This window comes from Schistocerca serialis, chromosome 4, assembly GCF_023864345.2.
Source record: "Schistocerca serialis cubense isolate TAMUIC-IGC-003099 chromosome 4, iqSchSeri2.2, whole genome shotgun sequence".
Lineage (NCBI taxonomy): Eukaryota > Metazoa > Arthropoda > Insecta > Orthoptera > Acrididae > Schistocerca > Schistocerca serialis.
Window position 1 is genome coordinate 7916028 of NC_064641.1, and position 20261 is coordinate 7936288.

The 20261-nt window shown below is 41.9% G+C and overlaps 1 protein-coding gene across 1 annotated transcript in view; it reads right to left on the minus strand.

The window, feature by feature from the left end:
- Nucleotides 1–20261, minus strand: part of LOC126474078 (uncharacterized) — a 212214-nt gene that overhangs the window by 36339 nt on the left and 155614 nt on the right. Inside the window, exons 4-6 of the mRNA XM_050101486.1 lie at nucleotides 17244–17454; nucleotides 8990–9210; nucleotides 4350–4554 (exon numbers count right to left, since the gene is read on the minus strand). Of these exons, the coding sequence (XP_049957443.1) occupies nucleotides 4350–4554; nucleotides 8990–9210; nucleotides 17244–17454 (637 nt within the window). The remainder of the gene's footprint in view (nucleotides 1–4349; nucleotides 4555–8989; nucleotides 9211–17243; nucleotides 17455–20261) is intronic.

The window sequence follows — 20261 nt, forward strand, 5'->3', positions numbered from 1 at the left end:
TACAAGTTTACGTTGATAAGCTTCTTGAAAGAAGACGGTGATAAATATAATAAAAGGCATCACGACATTTTTCTGTAGTATATTTTTCGTTTCTCCCTGTGATGTGGTGCTTTCATACGCAAATTTGGAAGGGCTAACGCATCGAGTACTTGAATTTGTGTGATGAAATTTTTTGAATTGAGGTAGTGAGAGTACTAAGGAACGATTCATATGACTTTTTGTAGCTGTGGTTTGCATTTGGAGAGACCTTACCACAAAATTCCAAATTTTCCACTATCTATTCTGTTCCGCTGATGCACGATGTCCTTTGCCGTCTTTGACGCAATTACAATGTCATCGCATACCTCCAAGTTTTTATTTCTCCCCTTCCCAAATTTCTTCTTGCTTTCCTATACTGCTTGTTCAGTGTGCAGATTGAGTAAATTGGGAATGCGCTACAAATCTGTCTCACTCCTTTCTCAACTACGTCTTCCCTTTCATTTCCTTCGATGTTATGTCTGTAGTCTGTTTTATGTCCAAGTTTGAGGAACCTTTCGCTTCTACACCTACATTTATACTCCGCAAGCTACCCAACGGTGTGGCGGAGGGCACTTTACGTGCCACTGTCATTACCTCCCTTTCCTGTTCCAGTCGCGTATGGTTCGGGGGAAGAACGACTGCCGGAAAGCCTCCGTGCGCGCTCGAATCTCTCTAATTTTACATTCGTGATCTCCTCGGGAGGTATAAGTAGGGGGAAGCAATATATTCGATACCTCATCCAGAAACGGACCCTCTCGAAATCTGGACAGCAAGCTACACCGCGATGCAGAGCGCCTCTCTTGCAGAGTCTGCCACTTGAGTTTGCTGAATATCTCCGTAACGCTATCACGCTTACCAAATAACCCTGTGACGAAACGCGCCGCTGTTCTTTGGATCTTCTCTATCTCCTCCGTCAACCCGACCTGGTACGGATCCCACACTGATGAGCAATACTGAAGTGTAGGTCGAACGAGTGTTTTGTAAGCCACCTCCTTTGTAGATGGACTACATTTTGTAAGGACTCTCCCAATGAATCTCAACCTGGTACCCGCCTTACCAACAATTAATTTTATATGATCATTCCACTTCAAATCGTTCCGTACGCATACTCCCAGATATTTTATAGAAGTAACTGCTACCATTAGAACTACTGACATCCTTGGGAGAGCCAGTCCTGACAAAACTCTACCATCTGGTGAGCAAGATGTACGAGACAGGCGAAATACCTTCAGACTTCATGAAGAATATAATAATTTCAATCCCAAAGAAAGCAGGTGTTGGCAGATGTGAAAATTACCGAACTATCAGTTAATAAGTCACGGATGCAAAATACTAACGCGAAATCTTTACAGACAAATGGAAAAACTAGTAGAAGCTGAACTCGGGGAAGATCAGTTTGGATTCCGCAGAAATATCGGACCCCGTGAGGCAATACTGACCCCCCTGAACTCTCTCTTTCAAATTCTGAAGGTGGCAGGGGTAAAATACAGGGAGCGAAAGGTTATTTACAATTTGTACAGAAACCAGATGGCAGTTATAAGAGTCGAGGGGCATCAAAGGGCAGCAGTGGTTGGGAAGGGAGTGAGACAGGGTTGTAGCCTATCCCCGATGTTATTCAATCTGTATATTGAGCAAGCAGTAAAGGAAACAAAAGAAAAATTCGGAGTAGGTATTAAAATCCATGGAGAAGAAATAAAAACTATGAGGTTCGCCGATGACATTGTAATTCTGTCAGAGACAGCAAAGTACTTGGAAGAGCAGTTGAACGGAATGGATAGTGTCTTGAAAGGAGGGTATAAGATGAACATCAACAAAAGCAAAACGAGGATAATGGAATGTAGTCGAATTAAGTCGTGTTATGCTGAGGGAATTAGATTAGGAAATGAGACACTTAAAGTAGTAAAGGAGTTTTGCTATTTGGGGAGCAAAATAACTGATGATGGTCGAAGTAGAGAGGATATAAAATGTAGACTGGCAATGGCAAGGAAAGCGTTTCTGAAGAAGAGAAACTTGTTAACATCGAGTACAGATTTAAGTGTCAGGAAGTCGTTTCTGAAAGTATTTGTATGGAGTGTAGCCATGTATGGAAGTGAAACATGGACGATAAATAGTTTGGACAAGAAGAGAATAGAAGCTTTCGAAATGTGGTGCTACAGAAGAATGCCGAAGATTAGATGGGTAGATTACATAATTAATGAGGAAGTATTGAATGGGATTGTGGAGAAGAGGAGTTTGTGGCACAACTTGACTAGAAGAAGGGATCGGTTGGTAGGACATGTTCTGAGGCATCAAGGGATCACCAATTTAGTATTGGAGGGCAGCGTGGAGGGTAAAAATCGTAGAGGGAGACCAAGAGATGAATGCACTAAGCTGATTCAAAAGGATGTAGGTTGCAGTAGGTACTGGGAGATGAAGAAGCTTGCACAGGATAGAGTAGCATGGAGAGCTGCATCAAACCAGTTCAGGACTGAAGGCCACAACAAAAACAACAACAACTGCTACCAGTGTTTGTTCCGCTATCATATAATCATACAATAAAGGATCCTTATTTCTATGTATTCGCAATACATAAGATTTGTCTATGTTAAGGGTCAGTTGCAACTCCCTGCACCAAGTGCCTATCCGCTGCAGATTTTCCTGCATTTCGCTGCAATTTTCTAATGCTGCAACTTCTCTGTATACTACAGCATCACCCACGAAAAGCCGCATGGAACTTCCGACACTATCTACTAGGTCATTTATATACATATTCCTATATTTTATTCCTGCTATCTTCAAAATTTCAATGAATGTAGACCAGTCAGTATTGTTAAAAGTTTTCTCTAATCTAGAAATGCTATAGACGTAGGTTTTCCTTTCTTCAACTGAGAGGTGGCATGAGCCCCCTCTCATATTTCTATCTTACGATTTTCCTCTCTAATTGCATGCAGTGAAAAGTCGCTATTCCTTCACACACGGACTTTCCACGCAGCGTCTCTCGTCACCCGGGTGGTCCGGTGACAGGCGGCCTCTGCTGATCGGGAAAGGGTTAAGCCGACGGGTGTGAGGAAGTCGAGTGAATGCTTTGCAGACGCCGACATTGTCAAAAGACACGCCCGGAGGGGTCTGAAGTAGCGGCTGGGCTAGAGGTTCCGTTACTTCGCAGAATCTTAGCGAAAACACTTTCTGGCGGGCTACCAGCGAGGCATGGGAATGACTTGTCTACCTAGGCAGTTGTGGCGGGAAAATTCCCGCGCTTTCTGCAAAATAGTAACTGTGATTGGCTTGCTCAGGGCATAGCTCCGTGACGTAGCAAAATCAGCGCAGAAATTGGCGCCAAGAATCTCCATTGGTGGAATGGTAGTGCTCCAGCAATGGAGTGGAATTTTCCGCCGGTTTTCGAGTTGCTGATTGGAACGTTTAACCACGGCCACTGTCGTGGGGGTGGGAATGTTGTGTGTTCGGCCTGTACGGGTGCTCTAAGTAGTCAGCTCTCGCCTTTCGGTCGAGGACGTCGAAGGAACCAGCCATCGCCTCCGGTACGCCAGTTCGTGTTCTGGCAGTTAAGAAGACAGTTTGGTAATGTATGTCCGCAGCACCGGCAGATAGGGATTTTCCTAGGTGATAATCAGAGCTCAGCAGAGTGCGCCTGTTCGTCTTTTTTTAACTTTGTTCTGTCTTGGGTAGCAGCAATTAATGTTGGGTATGCTGTGTGTCTCTCTTAAGATTTGAGTGGCAAGGAATTGGCTCCACATACCACTTCGTCATAAACCTCACAATCTAGTTTAGGGACAACTTCACCTTCACAGTGTTTGTTTGAGTATCCAATTTGAGCCAATTTGATGTATTATAAATGTTTCATGTGTTTTTGTTTATTATTTTGTGTTTAGTCTTAATAAATCATATTGTTATTTTGGACAGAACTTTCATTCTGTTAATCGGTAGAGAAACCCATCATTTCTCACTACTTTAATGAAACCTTTCTTTATATAACTTATTTATCAAATTAAATTATTGCAGGTGCCAAACTCTTTTCTACTCCACTTGCAGGGTTGATTACAGTCAGTTCGCGTATATTTTTTAATCCTTGTGCGACAGCAAAAGTCGGAGTTAGAATAGGGGGGGGGGGGGGGGGCGGGGCTTAGAGCATCATTTACATATGTAGATTCTAGAATTTAGTGTTAAATAGACTGCTAGCCCCGGCACCTCGCACAACCTCTGTTATAAGATGAGTCGTTGATTGCCTCGTGTTTTTCTTCGTTTTTCCGGAACCCTTACTGACTGGCCCCATTGTCGGGCCTCTCTTTGTCTTTCACTGCTCGTAACGAAACTTACTTTTACTGTTAGTATACCTGAGAAGGATATGATGGTGTTGACAGCCACGGGTTGCACAGGTTCTCCGTCGGTGGCGATGATGACGAGCGGGTGGCCCTCGATGGTGAACTGCGCCGGGCAGACTGTGGCGAACGAGTTGATGAGGCGGAAGCGGTAGCGCCGGCCCGGGGTCATCGTGAAGATCTCCAGCGGCGTGTTCGTCACGAAGCCCGTGTTGGGGTCCTGCGGGCAAGAGGCGCAGAGTTAGTTAGTAAGAGAAAATTTCCGTTCTCATGGTTTAGGCTTCCACTTCTGTCAGACATTTTCGTGAAGGGTGGTGTGGCAGAAAATCAGATCGAGCCAATACGTACGTAGTTCGTTTACATGCGGCAAAAAGACTTACAGTTTTTCGACAAAGAGATGCTCCCAGGCGACGATTCTAGCGCGCAGCTAACGCGCGACAGAAAATATTGAGAGTTCAAAATCTTGATGGTTCCGAGTGCAAACATGTAAAATCTTACAAGGTGCTGCCAACGTACGAGGGCTATTCGGAAAGTAAGATCCGAAGAAGGAAACGCGTAACAGTTATGTGAGCTGCATGATATCACGCGAAATCCCCCACCAGTCCCGCATACTTGTAGGGAGACACTATTGTTTAAGCACCTTTGCGTGCTCACTGTGCAATTAGATCTGCGCGGGGATGGCCACGCGGGTTGGGGCGGCATGTCACGGATTTCGCCGCCCCTCCCGCTGGAGGTTGGAGTCCTCCCTCAGGTATGGGTGTGTGTGTGTTGTCCTTATCATAGTTTAAGTTCAAAATGGCTCTGAGCACTATGCGACTTAACATCTGAGGTCATCAGTCGCCTAGAACTTAGAACTAATTAAACCTAACTAACCTAAGGACATCACACACATCCATGCCCGAGGCAGGGTTCGAACCTGCGACCGTAGCGGTCGCTCGGTTCCAGACTGTAGCGCCTAGAATCACAAGGCCACTCAGGCCGGCCATAGTTTAAGTTAGTTTAAGTAGTGTGTACGTCAAGGGACCTATGACCTCAGCTGTTTGGTCCCTTGGGAATTAACACACATTTGAATTTGTGCGATTAGAACTGGAAAGAGTCACGTGACACGATCGACGAGCATACTAGAGACACTGCCCAAGACATCTGTGCAACGCTTCATCGGATTGTCACCGTGCTTTCACTTTCGCACCCGTTCGGAACTTACTTTCCGAATAGCTCTCGTAAATCGTCAGAAGCTTGTAAGAATTTATATATTGCACTTGGAACCGTGAAGGTTTTGAACTCTCAATTTCTTTTAATGCTGGTACTTGAAAAACATCGCATTCCAGTTGCCATCTTTATACGCAACAGTTCTCGATCTTCACATGTTTTAAGGTCGGTTGTAACAGTTTACATGGCAATATTAAAAGTGTGACGTCATATAACACGAAAGTTGTAGACTGCCTCCAACGAAAGGACGGAACCATATTGTATAAAGTAAACAAGGATTAACAGTTTTAATATATTTTACTACTGACGACAGTCATGCAAGATGCCTTTTAGGTTGTTTGCGATTATTAGTTTAATATTTCTATGTCAGCTGTTACACATGACCTTACGATAGCTGAATATCATCTGAACATTAACGCCGGTTGTGTTTAAAATATTATTTATCAGCAGCTCTTGGCGGTTGAAGTACGAAGGCTTTTGTATTGCCAATGAACAGGTCAAAATTTGAGATAAAACTTGAGAGAAATCTGTAGTTAACTAGCTTATTGCCCATGGGTTCCCTCTCGTACTCATCTAACACACATATCTGTATCTCACGTATATTTAACATATTTCACTCATCTTTGTACACAAATTTCATCTGTATCGAATTTCTCCCTACAGTTTCATCTGAATTCTAAGCAAAGTTTATTTCTGCCTGGGTAAGGAGTGTGCGGCATTATTGGCTCGCTGCGGTTCTCAGTCTTCAGACCTGGTTGACGCATTGATCAGTAAAAGAAAAGAGACAGATGGTGCTTCACACTTTTGAAGTATTCCAAGTCAGCTAAATACAGGAAAGAAATGCAGGTGGTTTTCGAACGTTTTTACTTGCCCCTTCTCATTCCTACCCCCTCCACTAGAGGTATAAGGGGTTCCTTACCCTCACAGTGTTTTCATAAAAATAATAAGTCGTATATATACCAAATTTGGTTGAAATTGGTCGATATGTTTTTGAGTTATGTTGAATTATATAGTCATGGTGGTCATCAGCTTCTCTGTCTGCGAGAAACAGTTTGTGACGCAGCCACATAGCAGCAGAAGTTGTAAAGTATTCTGGTGTTTGCGGCCACTCATTGTATATGTAAAAAGGTCCTCTTTGCAAGAAAGTGAATCCAGGACTGAAGAATTAGAAAATACATTTATGGAAGTAGAAGGTGGTATGTATCAGTTGTAAATAATGTTAAAGAAGAGTAAATCTAGATATGAAAATTGCTCATGGGTAGGACCATGAAAAGTCCCGAAAGTGATAGATACATCAAGAGTAACTATCAAATATCTTCAATAAAGTAATTTCTATTCAAAATGGCAATAATAAATTTGTGCAGTTGTTTAGTCAGTTAACATCTGGCGATTTATAGCTCAAGTAGAAAAGACAGCATTAAGAGCCTTTCTTAAAATTAAACAGTCTTTTTAGATTAAACGAGTCTGAACAGGGCAATTTTTAGCGATTTAACATTGGCGCTTCGTGATTTCATTAGAATAGACAACACTTAACCTTTTCAAGCACGTCTTTGGTTAAAGAAAAAGTTAAATATGAACAATTGTTTAACTAGTTAATATCTCTCAATTCAGAGCTCATGTGTCTGTTAAAATAGACCGGGTATAAAACCTTTTTGAAGCTGAGCAATGCGTAAACACATTAAAGAAAACAGTTTACCACGCACTTGCTCACAATTAATCATCTTAATAGAACTGTCGTACTTTCCCTTCTGTGGTGCTATTTCTGGTGTCAGGACAGCCTTTCCTCAACTTGTGACAATCACTGCCTGCAATCACCAATATACAACTTCTGCTGCTGGGTGGCTGCATTACAAACTGCTTCTCCAGACAGAGGACCTGATGATCACTATGGCTATCGTACAATACAGCCCTCAGTTGCACATATTACGGCTACAGCTTCTTATGCTACCAACAATGCAATCCCAGGCACCTGCCCCAGCTGACCGCCAAGACCAGCATAGCACAGCTAGGCGCTTATGTCTGTAGCCGATCAGGTTTTTTTTACGTTTTACTGGACCATGTTATCCTTCATACTTGAAGGCATGTCTGTCATGTGATGTTATCATTGTAAACTCTTTTCGTAAAAAACCGATGTTAGGGTGTGTAACTTCAGTGGCTCTTGTATTCTTCTTTGGTTTTTATTGCGTTTTCTTCTGTTCTGTTGTTTGTACAATACCGTGAGGGCGGCCAGTGACTGAAACTGATCGTAAATAAGTAATTTTACGAGACAGTATTGTGTCATGCATTTTTCCAGGAACGTATAGGGTGATTCAGCTGCCCCTACCACCGGGACTATGCAACCCGCAACTCCCTCAAATACCCCTAGTAAGATTTTCATTTTCTCTCGCTTGTTACACACGAACTGTTAGTCCTACAGAAAAAATGGACACGGCATTTTTGTAGGAAATTTAATACTGTTATATTTTGTACCAGTATAAATTTTGTACCAGTATAAATGCCGCAGTTTTCGAGTTATTCAAGAAAAACGTGTAAAAGTTACCTTCAAACACGTTTTTCTTGAATAACTCGAAAACTTCGGCCTCCTGCGAAAACGTATCCCGGAACAAAATTTAACTACATTACATTTCCTACAAAAAGATCCCATTCATTTTTTCTGTAAGGCTATTAGTTTGCACGCAGTGAACTAGGGAACAGTAAATTCTTCCCAGTGGTATTTGAAGGATCCGGCCAGAGTGGCCGAGCGGTTTTAGGCGCTTCCGTCTGGAACCGCGCGACCGCTACGGTCGCAGGTTCGAATCCTGCCTCGGGCATGGATGTGTGTGATGTCCTTAGGTCAGTTAGGTTCAAGTAGTTCTAAGTTCTAGGGGACTGATGACTTCATATGTTAAGTACCATAGTGCTCAGAGCCATTTGAACCATTTTTGGTATTTGAAGGCGTTGCGGTCTGCATAAAACTCAGTGACTGGTGCAGCTGAATCCCCATGTATATGCTGTTACTGATGGCCCGAATAAAATCTGTGGAAATGGAAAGTATTTCACCCCGAAGCATCAGTCGGATATTTATGTAGCTTTGTGGAGATGTCAGCACATTCCGAGCTGATGCCCATCATCAGTATGAGGTGTGATCCGCAGAGGTAGAAATATATTCTTGTACTTGTTGTGGCATGGAAGCAAACAGTCTCTGAATCTCGCCTAGAGGGATTTCTTACCATTGCCGAAACCTATACTGTCTCAGTTCACGAAGATTGCTGGCCGGAGCCTGGTATGAAAGTATACCTATCTTCCCATCGCGCCCCACCACGATACCGAGCAGCCTGGTTACGTATCCGTGCACTTGTTCTTCTGGAACTGATCGAACGGTTGTCGTGGTGTCTGACTGTGGGAAAACGGCAACCCGCCCGCCCCTCGAGAGAGACGACGGACGCGCCCAGTGTGTGCGGGAGTACCTGGAACTGGCCCCTGCCGTTGATGAGCACGTTGTCGGGCTCCTGGCCGGGGTTGACGGCCAGCCGGCCGGGGAAGCGCTCGTTGGCCGACTCGTGCATCCAGTCGCTGATGAGCACCACGTGCGTGGTCAGGTCGTAGTCGTACAGGTGGCTGTTGGGGTCCTGCGACGGCGGCTGCCTCACCACGATGCTGCCGTACAGGCCGTCCAGCTTCTGCAGCCCTGTCGGCGAGAAACGGCAAGTTAGCTTCCCTCCTGTAGCCCGCCCCTTGTGGGCCTTGTTGGCGAAAGCGGAGGACGGTGTCAGAAATTAGGTTTCCACCTGGGTAGCGATGAAATGTTGCCCGAATGTGGCTAGGAACAGAGTATCAAAGTAATAAATTGCTTGTAGGACATTAGAAATTTGATTGTGTAAATCAACACACTGTTTTCGAAAAATTTAATGTTTATGGAATTAATAAACAAAAAGTTTGAATCAAAATTAACAAAAATAATGCAAAACGTGCTGCCGAATGATTCTGAAAATGGAGAAAATGTTTGACTGGGTAGAAATCACGAATGAATTTTCTGCCCACTACTACCTCATGTAAGTGTGAATGATTTTGCAATTGAAATTAGGTTTTCACCTGGGTAACGATGAAACATTGCCGGAGTGTGGCTAGGAACAGAGTATCAAAGTAATAAATTGCTTGTAGGAAATTAGACATTTGACTATGTAAATCAACATACTGTTTTCGAGAAATTTAATGTTTATGGAATTGATGAACAGCTAGTTTGAATCAAAATTAACAAAAATTATGCAAAACGTGTTGCCGAATGATTCTGAAAATGGAGAAAATGTTTGTGACTGGGTAGAAATCATGAATGAATTTTCTGCCCACTACTACCTCATGTATGTGTGAATGACCTTGCAATTGAAATTAGGTTTTCACCTGGGTAACAATGAAATATTGCCCGAATGTGGCTAGGAACAGAGTATCAAAGTAATTAATTGCTTGTAGGAAATCAGACATTTGATTGTGTAAATCAACATACTGTTTTCGAGAAATTTAATGTTTATGGAATTAATGAACAGCTAGTTTGAATCAAAATTAACAAAAATAATGCAAAACGTGTTGCCGAATGATTCTGAAAACGGAGAAAATGTTCGTGACTGGGTAGAAATCACAAATGAGTTTTCTGCCCACTACTACCTCTTGTATGTGTGAATGACCTTGCAATTGAAATTAGGTTTTCACCTGGGTAACAATGAAATATTGCCGGAGTGTGGCTAGGAACAGAGTATCAAAGTAATTAATTGCTTGTAGAACATTAGAAATTTGATTGTGTAAATCAACATACTGTTTTCGAAATATTTAACGTTTATGGAATTAATAAACAACTAGTTTGAATCAAAATTAACAAAAATAATGCAAAACGTGTTGCTGATTGATTCTGAAAACGGAGAAAATTTTTGTGATTGGGTGGAAGTCACGAATGAATTCCTTTACCGTACAATTTTCTGTCCACTACTAGCTCTTATATGTGTCAATGACCATGCAATTAATAGACATCGTACACGGTTGGTATTTTTTGGTAAATGATACAAATATTACAATCAATCAGGACTGGACGACAGCAACAGAAGAAACTATGGACAACGTTTTTTTTTAAAAAAATAATAAGTACTTCTGTGCAAATAATTTAGAAATAAAAAACAGAATATATCCAATTCTGTACGAGAAGTAGAATAACACAACGATTTATTTTGCAGTGAACGCATAGTGTGTTGTGGGGCGATCACTCTGTTTTTAAAATAAATGAAAAGCCACGTATGAGTGGGCAAGTAAGTGGTCCCGACAGTCGGGATACCAGTTACTTTGGAATAAGGCTGGGCATCTCGGACATATTCTGAGTCGTGGTCACCTTTGTGCTCATACGGCAAAGACTACCAAATCCACTTGTTAGTCCCTCAACCGTTAGGGGTAAAACTCAATGGGACTCGGGGCAAGTAAGGCTAGCAACCTGCTTCCCTGGTACTTTAAATATGATGCTGGCAACAATCAGAGCAAAATGCCTCGGACCTTTGGAGGTGACGGAGTCCCACCTCTTACTGACAAACCAGGGACTCCTAAGATACGACTTGGCAAACAAATGGTAATGAGATGGGGAGCTATTAATATCAATGGGGGCTACTCTGGGAAGAAGGTAGAGCTGGCAGAGGCTGCAAGTAAGATGGGATTGGACGTTTTAGCTGTTAGTGACATTCGGGTAAGGGGTGAGAAAGAAGAGGAAGTGGGAGAATACAAGGTCTACCTGTCAGGAGTCAAAGCAGGAATAGCACAATGGGGTGTAGGGCTTTACATCAGGAAAGAAATGGAACCCAGCGTAGTTGCAATAAGGTATGTAAACGAACGACTGATGTGGATAGATTTGACAGTGTCTAGCAAGAAAATTAGTATTGTGTCAGTATATTCGCATTGTGAAGGGACAGATCAAGATAAGATGGATAGTTTTTATGAGGCACTCAGTGATGTAGTTCTTAGAGTAAAGGACAAGGACAATGTTCTGCTCATGGGTGATTTTAACGCCAGGATTGGAAATCGAACAGAAGGGTATGAAAAGGTTATGGGTAAATTTGGAGAGGATATGTAGGCCAACAGGAACGGGAAACAACTCTTGGATTTCTGTGCCAGTATGGGCTTAGTAATCACAAACTCCTTTTATAAACATAAGAACATTCACCGGTATACTTGGGAAGGCAGGGGAACCAGATCTGTCATTGACTATATAATAACAGATCAGGAATTCAGGAAGGCTGTGAGGGACACACGTGTATTCAGGGGTTCTTTGATGACACTGATCATTATTTAATCTGCAGTGAAATTGGGATTGTGAGGCCGAAAGTGCAGGAGGTCAGGTCCACATGTAGGAGGATAAGAGTGGAGAAACTTCAGGATAAGGAAATCAGGCACAATTACATAACAGCGATCGCAGAAAGGTACCAGTTAGTTGAATGTAGTCAATTACAGTCATTGGAAAAGGAATGGACAAGGTACAGGGACACAGTACTAGAAGTGGCTAAAGAATGTCTTGGAACAGTAGTGTGTAAAAGTAGGATGAAGCAAACAGCTTGGTGGAATGATACAGTCAAGGCAGCCTGTAAAAGGAAAAAGAAGGCGTACCAAAAATGGCTACATACCAGAACCCAGGTAGACAGAGAAAGTTATGTTGAAGAAAGAAACAAAGCCAAACAGATAATTGCAGCATCCAAGAAGAAATCGTGGGAAGACTTTGGAAACAGGTTGGAGACTATGGGTCAAGCTGCTGGAAAACCATTCTGGAGTGTAATTAGCAGTCTTCGAAAGGGAGGTAAGAAGGAGATGACAAGTATTTTGGACAGGTCAGGAAAACTGCTGGTGAATCCTGTGGATGCCTTGGGCAGATGGAGGGAATATTTTGAAGAGTTGCTCAATGTAGGTGAAAATGCGATCAGTAATGTTTCAGATTTCGAGGTAGAATGGGATAGGAATGATGATGGAAATAGGATCACATTTGAGGAAGTGGAAAAAATGGTCAATAGATTGCAGTGCAATAAAGCGGCTGGGGTGGATGAAATTAAGTCGGAACTCATCAAATACAATGGAATGTCAGGTCTTAAATGGCTGCACAGGATAATTGAAATGGCCTGGGAGTCGGGACAGGTTCCATCAGACTGGACAAAAGCAGTAATCACACCAATCTTTAAACATGAAAACAGAAAAGATTGTAACAACAACAGAGGTATCTCTTTAATCAGTGTTGTGGGTACAATCTTCTCAGGTATTGTTGAAAGGAAAGTGCGAGTATTAGTTGAGGACCAATTGGATGAAAATCAGTGTGGGTTTAGGCCTTTTAGAGGTTGTCAGGACCAGATCTTTAGCTTACAGCAAATAATGGAGAAGTGTTATGAGTGGAACAGGGAATTGTATCTATGCTTTATAGATCTAGAAAAGGCATATGACCGGGTTCCTAGGAGGAAGTTATTGTCTGTTCTACAAGATTATGGAATAGGAGGCAAACTTTTGCAAGCAATTAAAGGTCTTTACATGGATAGTCAGGCAGCAGTTAGAGTTGACAGTAAATTGAGTTCATGGTTCAGAGTAGTTTCAGGGGTAAGACAAGGCTGCAACCTGTCTCCACTGTTGTTCATATTATTTATGGATCACATGTTGAAAACAATAGACTGGCTGGGTGAGATTAAGATATGTGAACACAAAATAAGCAGTCTTGCATATGCGGATGACTTAGTTGTGATGGCAGATTCGATTGAAAGTTTGCAAAGTAATATTTCAGAGCTAGATCAGAAATGTAAGGACTATGGCATGAAGATTAGCATCTCCAAAACGAAAGTAATGTCAGTGGGAAAGAAAGATAAACGGATTGAGTGCCAAATAGGAGGAACAAAGTTAGAACAGGTGGACGGTTTCAAGTACTTAGGATGCATATTCTCACAGGATGGCAACATAGTGAAAGAACTGGAAGCGAGGTGTAGCAAAGTTAATGCAGTGAGCACTCAGCTACGATCTACTCTCTTCTGCTAGAAGGAAGTCAGTACCAAGACTAAGTTATCTGTGCACCGTTCAATCTTTCGACCAACTTTGTTGTATGGGAGCGAAAGCTAGGTGGATTCAGGTTACCTTATCAACAAGGTTGAGGTTACGGATATGAAAGTAGCTAGGATGATTGCAGGTACTAGTAGATGGGAACAATGGGAGGAGGGTGTCCACAATGAGGAAATCAAAGAAAAACTGGGAATGAACTCTATAGATGTAGCAGTCAGGGCGAACAGGCTTAGATGGTGGGGTCATGTTACACACATGGGAGAAGCAAGGTTGCCCAAGAGACTCATGGATTCAGCAGTAGAGGGTAGGAGGAGTCGGGGCAGACCGAGGAGAAGGTACCTGGATTCAGTTAAGAATGATTTTGAAGTAATAGGTTTAATATCAAAAGAGGCACCAATGTTAGCACTGAATAGGGGATCATGGAGGAACTGTATAAGGGGGGCTATGCTCCAGACTGAACGCTGAAAGGCATAATCAGTCTTAAATGATGATGATGATGATGATGAAAAGCCACGGTCGCTTCAATATCATTTACTAGATGTCCGGTTTCATCAGTCTGAAGATGCCATCATCGGATCTGAATCGTGGATTAAGATTTATAAAACCATATGGACATCGTGGCACATGAGGCAGACCATCTGATAAAAATCATTTTGTATTGGTTGTGACAATGATTTTTATCAGATGGTCTGCCTCATGTGCCACGATGTCCATATGGTTTTATAAATGTTAATCCACGTTTCAGATCCGATGATGGCACCTTCAGAGTGCTGAAACCGGTCATCTAGTAAACGATATTGCAGCGATCGTGGCTTTTAAATTATTTTAACAACGATTAATGCAGAACGTGAAGCGGAGTCACTGAATGCTCAGTACATAGTATGGAAAGAGTCATTGAATGCAGCACGTCCTTCCACATTCTTCTGTAATCCAATGCTAAGCTACGTCTTTAATGAGTTCGTTGTCGACGAGACGTTAAACCATATCTTACTTTCTTTGATACCATTTTCTCTTTGCACTGCGTACCATATTACGAATACTACCCAACGTTATCTATCTTACAGCTGCCAGTGTCATAATGCGTCGTATTAGTTCCTCGTTGGGAAACCAGTCTAAAAGCTATTTACAAGAATGGCGAAAACAGAATGTCGTTTTCGAGACTGGAACGTACCGGTGTTCGAGAGGAACGGCGAAACTTCATTTACAAGTACCCGAGTGTGATCGAAATTAAAAAAGTTTGCTTAATTTGGCTTCTTATATATTTTTAAATTAAGAAGTGAAGGCTTTTATTAATTTAAAATCTTCTAAGACAGTGACCTTGCCATTGGCTGATCACGAAATGTCGCTGTTAGTCTTTCATTTTTTTTCTTAAAAAGACGAGGACTGAAAAAAATTCGGAATTTTGGAATCCGCGAGGGTCTGCACAGTATTCTGGGACAGCATCCGCGCGACGACGTCTAGAACAATGTCTCGCACTTTATTTGCTGCCTTTCTGGACTCGAGTTCATTGTTCAGCTGAATACTGCTACGTTCTCTTCTGTACGTCGTCCTTGTCGCAACAACGTGGATCGTAGCGGTGTGGCAGCTATTAATGAGTAAGGGTGTTTTAGCAGTTCACGGGAACAGTGCAGATGATAAAACCGGCAGAAAACTGTAAAATATCAGTTAGTAGGCTTATTGCTCAGATGTACACATGTGATTTACAAAACATTTCAAATGAGTTTAGAACAAGAAAAAATTCATCGCCAGCTTCTTCAGAAAAAAAGGAGCATTTTTTTTTATTAAAAATGAAACTCCTCCAGCTGTACTTAAGATTTTATATGTATTTGGCTACTAGTTTCGACGTTGCGTCCACGCCATCTTCAGGTTCAAATAGTTGAAATGGGTCTGAGCACTATGGGACTTAACATCTGAGGTCATCAGTCCGCTAGAACTTAGAAGTACTTAAACCTAACTACCCTAAGGACACCACACGCATCCATGCCCGAGGCAGGATTCGAACCTGCGACCGTAGCAGCAGTGCGGTTCCGGACTGAAGCGCCAGCCACACACAATTGATTTCATCAAAGTGTACGGGCCTGAATATGGCGTTGACGGAACGTCGAAACTAGTAGCCAAATAAATATAAAATCTTAAGTACAACTGGAGGAGTTTCATTTTTAATAAAAAATTACACCAGCTGTGTCCCACCTTCATCCTATTTAAATATGGATGTACGAAGAAAAGGAGCAATGTGGAATCACAACTATTTTCCAGAAACGGTTGCTGTAGAGAAACAGGAACCATCGTATCTAGTTATAATTAAAAGTACGTGTCTCCCGGGCACCAATGCCATACGCTCATAATTATTATTGTTATTGGAAATGGAAATGTGTGGCTAGGGCTTCCCGTCGGGTAGACCGTTCGCCTGGTGCAAGTCTTTCCAGTTGACGCCACTTCGGCGACTTGCGCGTCGATGGGGATGAAATGATGATGATGATTAGGACAACACAACACCCAGTCCCTGAGCGGAAAAAATCTCCGACCCAGCCGGGAATCGAACCCGGGCCCTTAGGATTGACAGTCTGTCACGCTGACCACTCAGCTACCGGGGCGGATATTATTATTATTAAAAGTAGGTCATGAAGCTGAACTGTGAGGTAGGGCAGTACGTTTCATAATATAATTCAACTAGTGTAAGTAGGCTGTTAAGGTTTTTTTTTTTTTTATTGGTAACGCCACGTAGCGCTCTGTATGAAAATCACTGGCTGTGCTGTCTGCAGTCTGTGGCTGGTTTGCATTGTTGTTTGCTATTGTAGTGTTGGGCAGCTGGATGTGAACAGCGCGTAGCGTTGCGCAGTTGGGGGTGAGCCGCCAGCAGTGGTGGATGTGGGGAGAGAGATGGCTGAATTTTGAGAGCGGACGATCTGGAAGTGTGTCCATCAGAAAGAGTAAATTTGTAATATTGGATATCATGGACTTATATATATATATATATATATATTATGACTTTTCAACACTATTAAGGTAAATACGTTGTTTGTTCTCTATTAAAATCTTTCGTTTGCTAACTATGCCTATCAGTAGTTAGTGCCTTCCGTAGTTTGAATCTTTTATTTAGCTGGCAGTAGTGGCACTCGCTGTATTGCAGCAGTTCGAGTAACGAAGATTTTTGTGAGGTAAGTGATTCATGAAAGGTATAGCTTATTGTTAGTCAGGGCCATTCTTTTGTAGGGATTACTGAAAGTCAGATTGCGCTGCGCTAAAAGTACTGAGTGTTAGTTTATGCACAGTCATGTATAATTTTTCTAAGGGGACGTTTCACTAGGAACGTCTATGAAATATACAGTAACTGTTAACGGATGCTTCCTTTGACTCAGTTAATAACATTGGCTTCATTCAGTATACACAGCCTGGAAATTCATAATCGACACCAAATAGATGTTTCCAGGGAGTGTTTTGTTGTCTAATGGATCTACAGCATTGACAGGTGAGAATTGTGGTCGAGAGATACGAGCTGCTGCGGTATAAAATGCTAACTGATGCATACCGGCATAGAGCAGTTTACAAAAAGCAGGAGGAGATCGAGAGGGGGTTACGGTAGGGTGGCGACGGAACTAGCGAGAAGTTAAAAATGTCTGCAGTTAGAAAGATGACGGTGACGGTGAGATCTCGCTGTCGGTGGTAGCATACCTGTGTGGGCGTGCCAGAAGTGCGTGCCCGCGTTGCTGGCGGTGAACTGGTAGCGGAAGGTGTTGCCCTGCTGGATGGGGCACTGCGTGACGAAGGGCACGCCGTCCGAGTACTGCGAGCCGCGCTGCCACACGCCGTGCCAGTGGATCGTCACCTCCTGGCCGTCCATCGCGTTCTCCACGTCGATCACCACCTTGTCGTTCTCGCACACCTGCGGCCGCAACAGGCGACAGCGTTACGCCAGGCGGCAACTGGGCGTTTCAGTGACTTACTGCGCCCGTATTTGTTCAATTATACTACACCCTCGGGAGAGCCTGTAACTCCTAGAGGGCGCGTCCCCAGGTGGCGGATCGGGGAACGCCTCCCAGATATGGGTGGTAGGAGGGAAATCAAATACCTCCCGCGGACCAACAGGCCGGGCAGAGCAAGTTCGTTAGCTGAAGTGAAAGCAACTGCTCTAGGGGTAGGCATCCCCGAAATCAAGACCCTGGTCCTCCAGGTTGGGGGTTGTGCTTAGGGCCAGCGACCCTATCACAGGATCCTGTAGGAGAAAATGGATTGCTACGAATCAGAATGACAAGAATGCTGGGCCACCAAACTTGATGACGAACTTGCAAAATTTAAAGGTTATGAATATGGGAACATGGAATGTATTAAGTCTCTATAGATCAGGATCACTGATAAATGTCATACAGGAACTTGAAAGGTATAAAATGGATTTAGTTGCAGTACAAGAAACCAGATGGACGGGTAATGGAAGTATAAACAAAAATAAGTATACAATAATGTATGGGGGAAATGATACACAAATACATGCACTAGGGACAGGATTTATAATAAACAACAAATTGTTACCTTTTATTAGGAAATTTGAGGCAGTGAATGAAAGGATATCTCACATTACGATTCAATGCAAATATAAGACTTTAAATGTTATAAATTGCCATGCTCCAACAGAGGATAAAGAGGACAATATTAAAGAAGAATTTTACAACAAATTGGAACAGGTATATGATACATTCTCGAAAAATTCAATTAAAATAATTCTAGGAGATTTCAATGCCAAGTTAGGACATGAAAATCATTATAAACCTACAATTGGACCTCATAGTCTACATCAGCAGAGTAATGAAAACGGAACAAAACTTATTAGCTTTGCCACTTCCAAAAACATGTTGATCAAAAGTACATATTTTGCACATAAAGATATACATAAACAAACATGGGCTTCAAGAGATGGCATCACAAAAAATCAAATTGATCATGTATTAATCGAAAAACAACATCATAAATGCATACATGATATCAGAAGTCAAAGGGGAGCAGACTGTGATTCGGATCACTTTCTTGTAAAAGCCAAGTTCAAGATCTCACTCTCAAGACATAAATGGTCTAAATTAAACGGTGTTCCTAGGTTTAATACAATGAAACTGAAAAACCCAAACATTCTCAACCAGTACATTAGAGAATTAGAAACACACAAACCTGAAGTGGAAAGTAAAATTAACAATGATGATACTAATCAAGCCTGGAACGCTCTGAAAGAAAATATCACACGAGCAACTACCTCAGTTTTGGGACATTTTACTACAACTAAGAACCCCTGGTTTGATGCCGAGTGCTCGAACGCTATCGAAGATAGAAAATTAGCAAGGGAAAAATTCCTACAAAAACCAATAACACAAAACAAACTTATTTTTGAAGAGAAACAGAAACTCGCCAGGAAACTCATTAGGAAAAAGAAAAGGGATTTTATGAATTACAAATTAAAAAGAGCTAAGAATGACCGTACCACAGACTCCAGAGGATTTTTCAAGAGCATAAATATGTTTAAAAGTGGGAATATAAAAAATTATGGACAGTTCATAACAGACCCAGATGGCTCCTTGCTAACAGAAAGAAGTGACATTGCTAACAGATGGAAGGAATATTTTAATGAGTTACTAAATGCTCCAACTATAAGCGTCTCTCAGGAAGATGACAATGAATATCTTACTGCTGACCCATCGGACGAAGAGCCCAGCTTAGCAGAAATTAAAGAAAGCATCAAGAAGCTGAAGAGACATAAAGCTCCTGGAAGTGATGGTATAGACACAGATATATGGAAGCTCAGTAAATTTCCTTTTGTAAACTGCTTACACAAAATCATCACCAACATCTGGAAGCAGGAACAGGTCCCACATGATTGGAAAGAAGTAGTTGTGTGCCCTATATACAAGAATTGGGACCCAACAAATTGTTCAAACTACAGAGGAATTGCGTTACTAAACACAACATATAAAATTCTGACAAATATACTGTTAGCAAGGATAAGCCCTTACGTTGAAGACTCCCTAGATGATGCCCAATGTGGATTTAGACCTAACAGATCGACTATTGACAATATATATGTCCTAAGGATGTTGGGTGAAAAGAAATATGAATTCAATCAAAATGTACATATGCTTTTCATTGATTTTAAAAAAGCTTTTGACAGTATCAACAGGGAATATTTATGGAAGTGCATGAGGCAGATTGGCATCCCTAACAAATTGATAAATTTAATAAAATCTTGCACTTTAAACTCAAAATACAAAATAAAAGTAGCTAGCAAACTTTCTGAAGACTTTGAGGTTAAAACTGGAGTCAAACAAGGGGATTCACTCTCACCAGTTCTTTTTAACATAGTAATCAATAGAATAATCCAAAAAGTAAAGCTACTACAAATTGGAGCACAACTGGAAAGCAAAATTAACATTGTAGCATACGCTGATGACATTGCATTATTATCTGACAGTGAGAATGATTTGAAGCTTCTTACAGCACAATTAATTAAAGCCACAAATGGCACAGGCCTCCAGCTGAATACAGACAAAACAATGTACTTTATCTTATCCCGCTATCCATCAAATAATAATGTACTGCAAATTAATAACACAGCTTTCACAAAGACAAATGAATTTAATTACCTTGGTACAATAGTAACCTCTGACAACTCCATAAAAATTGAAATAGAATCACGAATTCAGAAGGCTAACA